The 9,666-nt window shown below is 36.9% G+C and overlaps 1 protein-coding gene across 4 annotated transcripts; it reads right to left on the reverse strand.

Annotated features, from left to right (window-relative positions):
* Positions 1-3,882: 3,882 nt before the first annotated feature.
* On the reverse strand, positions 3,883-9,286 carry LOC107673299 (tumor necrosis factor receptor superfamily member 5-like). 4 transcript variants are annotated; one of them, XM_016466839.1, is made up of 9 exons: positions 9,209-9,286; positions 7,638-7,704; positions 7,390-7,515; positions 7,151-7,306; positions 6,918-7,005; positions 6,650-6,837; positions 6,508-6,560; positions 6,059-6,102; positions 3,883-5,551 (listed from the first exon to the last, which is right to left on the reverse strand). In XM_016466839.1, exons 2-9 carry the CDS (start codon positions 7,648-7,650, stop codon positions 5,491-5,493), a joined length of 729 nt encoding a protein of 242 aa, XP_016322325.1. In that variant the 5' UTR covers positions 7,651-7,704; positions 9,209-9,286; the 3' UTR covers positions 3,883-5,490. The 4 variants fall into 4 exon arrangements, with proteins under 4 accessions (XP_016322325.1, XP_016322323.1, XP_016322324.1 ...); XM_016466837.1 differs by having other exon boundaries at positions 7,638-8,106; XM_016466838.1 differs by having other exon boundaries at positions 7,638-8,386.
* Positions 9,287-9,666: the final 380 nt, after the last annotated feature.

A 9,666-nucleotide genomic window follows, 5' to 3' on the forward strand; every position in this document is an offset into this window, starting at 1 on the left:
AATTAAGACTTCCCGAGTTTTTGAACGGAAGTCCTGAATGACTGTTATTAAAGGTCATTTAATGAATTTTAATGATTTTCAATGCCCCGCAGAAACCCTGCCTTTGTTGGAAAAGTAAATAAATTATTTGAATTATGTTTGCTTATGTTATAACACTTTTCAGTAACAATATTTCATATTACAGTAAATGTATATATTTAAACATAGGCCTATACATATATTTACAACAGATGTTGCAACTTTAAAGATGGTGTTGATAAATCACATTCAATTAATGTGACGATCTAGTCAGGGTTCTCAGTCTCGCTCCTGGAGGGCCAATGTTTGTTTTTAACTCCGCCAAATTTGTTTTCCTTTCCTTTCATAAAGTATAGAGTTCAAGTTACCTCTGAGTGTTACAATTATAGGATATTTCAGAAACTTAAAAAAGCTACTACACTTTACTGTAATATGAAATATTGTTACTGAAAAGTGTTAAAACATAATTATAAATTATATAATTTAATTTTCATTTTACTTTTGCACCAAACTTTGCACGTATGGGTAATGGAAAATGTAAATTTAAAAACAGAAATACAATGCCATTTTGAATATTGCATTGCCATTTTGCATATTGCATTTTAAATTGAATTTGGCTACCTATATGCTTCAATAGCTGAGAAACACAGGATAGGACTCTCCTCGTCCTCCTCTCTCGTCTCACTCTTCACAAACTGGGACGACAATACAAACCAGAGTCAAAGAGCGTGCTCTGAGTTTCAGACAGAGTGGTTGTGTGTGTGTGTGTGTGTGTGTGTGTGGCCCTCACATGAAGAGAAACCCTCAGACTAAACTACCACAGACAGTTTATAGAGTGTGTAATTTCATGTGGTCAGATTTTGCCAAAAAGCCTGGCCTTCACTGCTGCTTATTCTGGCTAAGAACTGTCCAGTGCACCTGACTGATATATAGACAACGAACCGCATTTGAACTTTCTTTTTTACATGTTGTTCAGGGGTGGAGTTATCTGCAATAATTTATGCAACAATAACCAAATGTAAGAAAAAAATTATTGAAATAGTAATAAAAAATAAAAAAAAATTAAAAAAAGTTGTTTGCAGAACAAATAAATTCATACAGGTTTGGACCAACATGAGGGTGAGTATATGACAGAATTTTAATTTTTGCCTAAACGATCCCGAACGCATTTCATTTACAATTTTTTGTATCCATCTGTTGAAACATTAACAGCTACGAAAAACCTTTCCTGAGACGTTTGTTCTGGCAACACACCTGCTCAGCCAATAAAAAAACCGTGAGCGTTCAGCTCAATTCCCGCTTTTAATATAAACGTCTCAGGAAGTCGTGACTCTATTGTTGCAGCCTTTCTGCGCGGCTTTGCCTTTGCTTTGGCTCAGCTCGAAGTTCTGAATCACTGTCACCAACAAACAAACCCCAAGACACGAACCACAAGACATCAAACGCCGCGGAACGATTAGTCTTCCTGCCACCGGGCTGCCAGGAGCTAAAAGCTGCGCCTTTTCACAAAACCGAACAACACAACCTCCCAAACCGGCGGTTGCCAGGTCTTCCTCACAGCGCCCTGATTTCTGACCCACTACACCGCAGAAGAATGCGTTTGTCCACAATAAACCCACTCAGAAAGCCCGGGCCACCGCGCAAGTGTGCGCCGTTATGTTAATTTGATGAGGGCTTTGGTTCCGACGCTCCTCTCCGCGCTGAAAGAGCTCATTGTTGGGAACGGTCAGCAGAAGGGGGCTTTGAGAAACACTGCGCGCTCTATTAGCTCGGATAGGGGTTCCCTGCAGCCCGCCAGATCTTCCGAGGGGCCCGCAGGGGCCAAAACGAGGCCAGAGCCGCTGTGAACTGAAACAATTAGAGCTCATCTGTTGTTTGAAGTGAATCTAAGGGAGATAATGAGAAGATTTTACGCGTTCATTTAGCGTTTGATGCTCCAGCTATGCAGAATGGATTTCTCCGCATCCAGATTTGCATATCATGCATCCTAAATAGCCTGCAAGATCAGGATTAGCGCATCGGGCTCACGGTTCGACTGGTTAGTAGTTGCCCCTGCTGATAGAGATTGTAACTACACCACATGGAAGAAACATATTAACAAAAAATTGGTGTTAATGAACACCCTTGATGCATCCCAAATCCCAAAATTTTTCCTGTAGCATTTTTTTTTTACCTACATTACCCACAATTCCTTATGAATCCTTTAAAAAAAATAAAAATAATAATAATATTAATATAAAAAGATGCAAATCGTGCAATACCAAAGTTGCAATAGAGTGTTTATAAATGTATTAAAGTAAACGTTAAATTAATTTTAAGGTACTTAATTTTAAAACATTCAGTTTTATTTTGGCATTATTTATATGCTATTATAGTTTTTTAAAATTAGCTTTTATTTTTATTTAATGTTTAGTAATGTTGCTATGTGCTTTTGTTATTTATTCCCCCCCTCCTCCTAAATATTTTGAATCTGCCATTTTGGGCGGGGCAGGTCTTAGCAAAATACAGCTAAAACACCCTAAAAAAAAAAAAAAGTGTAGTTTACGATAATAATCACCCTGGATGCATCCAAATACAAACAACACGAAGGAGTCTGTGGCATCAAAACACAAAAGCAGAATTTTTTCTACAAAAGCAGCGGTGTTCAGTAGGACCCCACTGACTTTATTAAATGGACAAAAACATTTATACAGGTAAAATATACAGGTGCATCTCAAAAAATTAACAGGGATGGCCGCAAGCTTGAGAATATTGTCAAGCGAAACTGATTCAAACACTTGGGAGAGCTTCACAAGGAGTGGACTGAAGCTGGTGTTGCGTCTGGACCAATCAGACACACCATTTTTCATTAGATTTAACAAATCAGTTATTCATTAGATTAACAAATAGTCACGCCTTGAGAGGATTGTCAGGCAAAATCCATTCAAGAATTTGGGGGAGCTTCACAAGGAGTGGACTGAAGAGCCACTACGCACAGACGAATCCTAGACATGGGCTACAAATGTCGTATTCCTCTTGTTAAGCCACTCCTGAAACAGAGACAACGTCAGAAGCATCTTACCTGGGCTGTGGAGAAAAAGAACTGGACTGTTGCTCAGTGCTCCAAAGTCCTCTATTCAGATAAAAGTAAATTTTGCATTTCATTTGGAAAAGGTCTGGAGTCTGGAGGAAGACTGGAGAGGCACAGAATCTGCTTGAAGTCCAGTGTGAAGTTTCTGAAGTCAGAGATGATTTGGGCTGCCGTGACGTCTGCTGGTGTTGCTCCATTGTGTCTGATCAAGTCCAAAGTCAATGCAGCCGTCTACCAGGAGAATTTGGAGCACTTTATGCTTTCAGCTGCTGACAAGCTTTATGGAGATGCTGATTTCCTTTTCCAGGAGGACTTAGCACCTGCCCACAGTGCCAAAACCACTTCCAAGTGCTTTGCTGACCATGATATGACTGTGCTTGAGTGGCCAGCCAACATGCCTGACCTGAACCCCATATGGAATCTATGGGATATTTTCAAGAAAGATGAAGAACAGTCGATCCAACAATCCAGACGAGCTGAAGGCTCAGCAGTGCCACAGGCTGATCGCTTCATGCCACACCTCACTGATGCTGGAGTTTGTGCTAAAGGAGCCCCGACCAAGTACTGAGTGCAGAAATCAACATACTTTAAAGAACTTGAGCTTTTCTGTTTTGCAAATCCTTTTTTTGATTGATCTTAGGAAATATTCTAATATTTTGAGATGCTGGATTTTCGACTTTCATTAGCTGTAAGCTCTAATCATCAAAACTGAAACATACAATCTTTTGAAATGTTTTACTGTACATGTAATGAATCTAGAATATATGAAAGTTTCACTTTTTGAAATAAGTTACAAAAATGTTTTACTTTTTCATGATATTCTTTTTTTGAGATGCACCTGTAGTTTATCTGTTATTTCATATTGAGCATGAGCACAAGTTTAGGCCTATCTCATATTGAGCATGAGCACAAGTGCTGAAACACTGTTCAAAGTTTAAAGTTCAGAGTAGCAGCAATAAATAACCCTAAAGTGAACATGCAATAGGGGGTTTATTTGAAAGCTGAGGCAAACGTTTAGTCTCCAGACTTCTTCAGTCCTTAATAACAACAATTAATTTGAAATAACCCAATAAATGTATATCATCTTACCTTAATTAAGACAAGTTTCAAAATTCTTTTGAAGAATTTAAATTATTAGATTTTATTTTAAGAACAATATCAAGAGTAAAGAAAGGAATAGCCTATTTTGGATTTAAGAATACAAAATATTCTTAACATTTATTTCTTAGGAAAGAAAATAAAAATATAATAATTGTATTGTTAAGAATGTTTGGTCTGTAAGCTACACTGAAAATTGGAACTGTGATTTGAAAAACTTCATTTTGTTTGCTTAATAACTGTTGAAAAAGTCTTTGAGCTGTCACTAATACAGCTGTCAGGCAAAAGCAAATATTACACAATGTATATTGTACCTGAAATATGGAACAGCATTCTCCATTTATCTCATATTCAGCACAAGTCTGAAACAGTTTAAAGTTCAAAGTAGCAGCAATGAATAATGCAATCCCTAAATTGATCATGTTCATATGAAGTGCATAAACTCTGTTCTGGTTTCTTCAACACATTTAGTCCTGGATTGTTAGTACCCAGCTAGTGATGTTGTCAAGCTCTGCATGTTCAAACTTGAGAGCGAGGAGTCCAAAAAGAAGTTACAAAAGCAGTCCACAGCAGTGGCAATGCCAGAAGTTGAAAAGTGAGTGGACCTTGGTGATATAGGGTGGACATCAGTGCCCACTTTCAAACTAAAGTGCATAATTATCCAATACATGAGATAAAAATAAGGATGCAAATTTAGACCTAAAACCACCATTATTGGTTTTGGTTGAAAGAGGAAAAAGGTCTCAACAAGAATCATTGTCTCAGGTAGACAATACCAAGTACATGTAAACAGTACACATGCTGCTTTTGGGCTGCATTTTGGTTTGTAACTTCAACAAACATTACTAAACCAAATCACATATATTTAAGTAGAGCAGGTGTTCTCGATTCAAATAAACACAACATAACACAATGTGTAGATCTTGCGGTGATCCTCATGGCATTCCATGCTGCTTTGCAAGAGCTGCAAGACAAACGGGATCCGATCGCTTCACTATAATGATGATGCAGTGTTTTCCAACTTTCTTTGAGTTCCAACGTCTTTTAAGTTCAACCAATGGAAAGTGGATCTCAGGTATGATGGGTGGGTATAGTGGGTAGGACGATAAAGACCTGCTTTACAGTGAGAGCGTGCTGTATTGATCGCTCAGACTGACAGCTCTTCCAATTACCATTCACCACAGAATAGAAGCGGTAATTAACAAGAAGCCCTTTAGATTCGCTCATCAGCTGTTTATGGAGTCTTCAGGTTCTTTGGTAGAGCTTTTGGATTCCTTAAGACCAAGATTAAATTTCTTTCGATATCAGGTCACACATTGCATGTCTCCTCTTGAAACAGAACAGGCAGCTGATTGATGTAAAGGGCTGAAATGATAAAATCACAATTTTGTTTAATGTGCTGCTTTAAAGGTGCACCAAATTTGCATGTTTACATTTTGCTGGCTTATATTTACCCAAACAACTGATATGACGACTTAAGCCCAGAATAATTATTTTACTTTTATGTATTTGGCAGATGTTAAAACATTCATATAAAGTTCAAAGCTCTTCATTCCAAGTGGGAATAACAACCAGGGCAAGATGAACAAAAATGAACGTGCTCTAACTTGTAAGCAACTTGCATAACCAGTAAAATATATATTACTCATCTGCACCTATTATATTAGTATCAAGCCTTTACTGAAATAATCCAGCAAAGCATAGTGGTAGCATGCAAGAAGGCAAAATCAAGTTCTTTTATTGACTACTGAATTTATTCATTTCCTTTTACTTAGCAAATAAACATATTTGATACCTGCTAAGAAGTCTGTTCTGAAATTTGGAGACTGTTCTATTCTATAGAGCAAGGTTTTAGAAGTAGAACGCTCTTACCTAATAGTGTTGAATATAAGAGGGGTCACTGAGTCTGGTGATGTCTGTGAAAAGTTAATTTCATTAAAAATAACTCAATATCCACATTTGACACATAGCACAATACCAGAGTATTATGATATCACTAATATCTATATACAATTTTTGCATGATTTTCCCAAATTACTCTACTTTGCTTTGTGCACTCATGTTATAAAGGATGCTTTGCCGGCTGTGATGGTATCTGTGGGTTGACAGTCTGTTTGCAAAGCATACAGCAAAAATCAAGATAAACTGAACTCTTTTATCCCATAATAACATGTAAAGTTTGATCCTTGTGATATGACCCCTTTAATGCACAAAATCTTAATTTGTTTTCTTAAATGTTTAATAATAGTAATACTACTAATAATAATTAAAATACAAACAAATATAATATTATCATGCACACAGTTTAATTTTTCACTTACTGGTTCACACTGACCATCACTCTCTGGTATTGGTACTGAGCAAAAAAGTATACCTAAAACACAAAACAAGTATATTATCACTTGCACAACACCTTAACGTTTTATTTTTATACATATATTTTTGTAATAATTACAGTCTTACTTCTGTCAAACGCCTGTCTCTTCTGTTTAACTTTGCAATAGATTTTTATCCCAACAGCTGTCACCAAAACACCAACAATGACTCCAACAACGACTCCAACAATGATAGCAATTGGAACTGACTTCCCACATTCCACATCAGACGATATTGTTCCTGGTTTTATTTCTTTAAGGCCTTTAATCTCACAACTATAAATGTATACATTGTTAGCATATCTGGTCATATTAGAATATCTTTTAAGACTTGTGAATCTATGTTAATCACTCACTTTGAATGTGGTCGACAGGCAGTGAAAGAGCCATTAGAGTAAGTTCCTTCCATGCAGTTACCACATACAGTATCAGTAAATGCTGTTCCTGTAAGGATATTAAGATAATGACTGTATTAATGGGAGTTTATCATTACAAGTATTACTGGTATTGTTCTTGTTTCTGAGTCAATATTTTTAGTAAAGCTAGTTGACTCTATGGCCATTGTTTCTCTGTGTCCTAAAATATTCACCTGTTTGTTTGACATATTGTCCAGGGTAACATTCAGAGTGCTTCACAGCAAATCTACAGCTGTATTTCTTTCGCTCAGTGCAGTAGAATCCCTCCAATGGCTCACAAATAGTATCTGCAGAGCGTGTGCAAGTTTTCTTTATTCTTAGACCTAGTCCTGTGAAAAAAAATGCTTTCTTATATAAACAAATGTACTAGAAGTAATTTCTGTATTTTAAATCTTCATTTTGAAATACATACCTGCATCACACACAGAGCAGGGAAAGCATTTATCCAACCCATTGGGTTCATCAATGTAAGTTGATGCAGGGCATGGAATACAAGTTGTGCTTGTGTCTACAGTACAATGCCAATAAACATGGTTTCCTAAAAATGTTTTTAAAAATCTCATTGAAGGGACACTTCATGGAAGAATTAAATATTACAATAAAAAAAAAAAATGTTTCTTTGGGTCACACTACACTGCTGCTAAACAATGTATACTGTACCTGGTGCACACATGGGGCAGCATTCTCCATGTATCTCATATTCAGCACGAGCACACGCACTGAAACACTGTTTGAAGTTCAAAGTAGCAGCAATGAATAACATGATCCCTAAACTGATCATGTTCACATAAAGTGCAAGAAAGGTTTTTTTTTAAAGCAGAGTCAAACGTTTCTTCGCCAGACTTCATAAGCTCCGTTATGGTTTCAACAACACGTTAGATGAAGTAGTGGATTGTTGGTCATAGATACATTGGTTTCTCTCCACCTTGTGATGCCATCAGGCTCTGTAGGTTCAAACTTGAGAGCAGCGAGTGCAGAAAGAAGAAAAGCAATCCACAGTAAAATCTGTGTATGCTGAGGTTCAGTTCATCAACATATGAAGGATGGTTGAGGTAATTAATATGAAGCCCTTTTGGTTTCCTCATCATCTGTGGAGTCTTTAGGTTCACTGGTATAAATCATTCAGATCCTAGACAACAAGATTAGATTTCTTTCAGTATCAGTTCACACACTGCATGTCTCCACTTGAAACAGTTGAACAGGCAGTTGATTTAGGAGCTGATATAATGGGTGTCTCAATGAGCCCCATAGTTCAATGCACTGATCAGGGTTTCAGCCATTTTAAGGGCTGTCTCAAACGCAAAATCCTTCCAGTGTACTGTAGTGTTTGCTCCCTGAAAAATTCCACCACAAAAACCAGGGAGCATCGATGCTCACTATGCTCCCTTACTGTAAATTACGTCACAGTTCTGAAGCATGAAACATAAAATGGCATAAAAGGCATGAACAAACTCAATAAATATAATGACACGTGATAAAAGATGTGAAAAGACAAATAATTTTTTCATCAGCATAAACACATTGCTAGACAGGTAATGAACACAGTTAAAACTTATAATTAATATTTGACTGAAACGTTGTTGTTACGGATGAGCGTGACAATGCGTTTGAAAGTTATGTTTGAAAACAAACATAAAGGTGCAAAATGGTTTCATTTTCACCTATAAACACTCTGGGAAACACCTAACTCTCAGGTGTGTTATTGTTAGGCCACAAGTGTACTTTGTTTCATTTACTGAGAAATCACATGATCAATACCAAGAAACAAGAACTCCATTGTTCTCCATTAACTTATTTCATTTCGATAGAAAACACAGGATGAACACTTTAAGACCATGTCAATATTGCTTGATACAACTGTAAAAAATAACAAGTTAATAAATAAATTAATCACAATTACTCTATATCACTTGATACAATAAGGACAACTTACATTTTAAAACCATACATTTACTTTATGTAATAATGAATAAATAGCTATAAATAGGCTAATGAACGACTTAACTTGAAACAAGCCAAATAATCAGTCTACTTTGTTTAAGTTGTACTCAATTTAGTATTACTTAGGCTATTACGAGTACTTACATTTTCATTTATTTAATTTATTTTCCTCATATAAAGCATTGAGATTGTATAAGCCGAACCTTTGTCATGATATTTATACAGAACATTTACTGTATGAACTATAATCAAGTACAGTCACAACATGTTAAAAAAAAAAAAGATCTTACCGCTGAAGTTAGTTTGGAGAGGAATTCTTTTGAAACGAATGAAAAATCCTGCTTCCTGGTTCATGCGTTCTGAAGGCGGTGCATTAGTGTTGGGTCGTTCTTGAACGATTCGTTCGTTTTGAACGAATCTTTAATGTGACTCGGGAAGAACGAGTCGTATCGGGGAGCGATTCGTTCAGTCGCGCATGCGCAACATCCTATAGGTTCTGTACTGGAATTAGTCAAGTAGTTCACCTGGTTCGAGCCTTCGGGTTTTTCCGAGTCGTTCGTTCATCACGTGACAGCCCCATAAGCTTTAACCAATGCAGTCTGAGCCGGAAAGAGAATTGATTAGTTCATCTCGAGTCTTCGGGTTTTTCGAGTCGTTCGTTCATCACGTGACAGCCCCATAAGCTTACCCTATGCAGTCTGAGCCGGAAAGAGAATTGATTAGTTCATCTCGAGTCTTCGGGTTTTTC

This window comes from Sinocyclocheilus anshuiensis, unplaced genomic scaffold, assembly GCF_001515605.1.
Source record: "Sinocyclocheilus anshuiensis isolate Anshui unplaced genomic scaffold, SAMN03320099.WGS_v1.1 scaffold68, whole genome shotgun sequence".
NCBI lineage: Eukaryota > Metazoa > Chordata > Actinopteri > Cypriniformes > Cyprinidae > Sinocyclocheilus > Sinocyclocheilus anshuiensis.

Bases quoted from the DNA above. Each gene is read 5' to 3' on its own strand.
- LOC107673299 (XM_016466837.1), bottom strand. From the start codon at position 7,758: ATGATCAGTTTAGGGATCATGTTATTCATTGCTGCTACTTTGAACTTC. The intron at 7,516-7,637 runs GTACAGTATACA...AAACATTTTTAG, and splicing joins CTGCCCCATGTGTGCACCAG to GAAACCATGTTTATTGGCAT. The intron at 6,561-6,649 runs GTAAGACTGTAA...TTTGTGTTTTAG, and splicing joins GAGACAGGCGTTTGACAGAA to GTATACTTTTTTGCTCAGTA.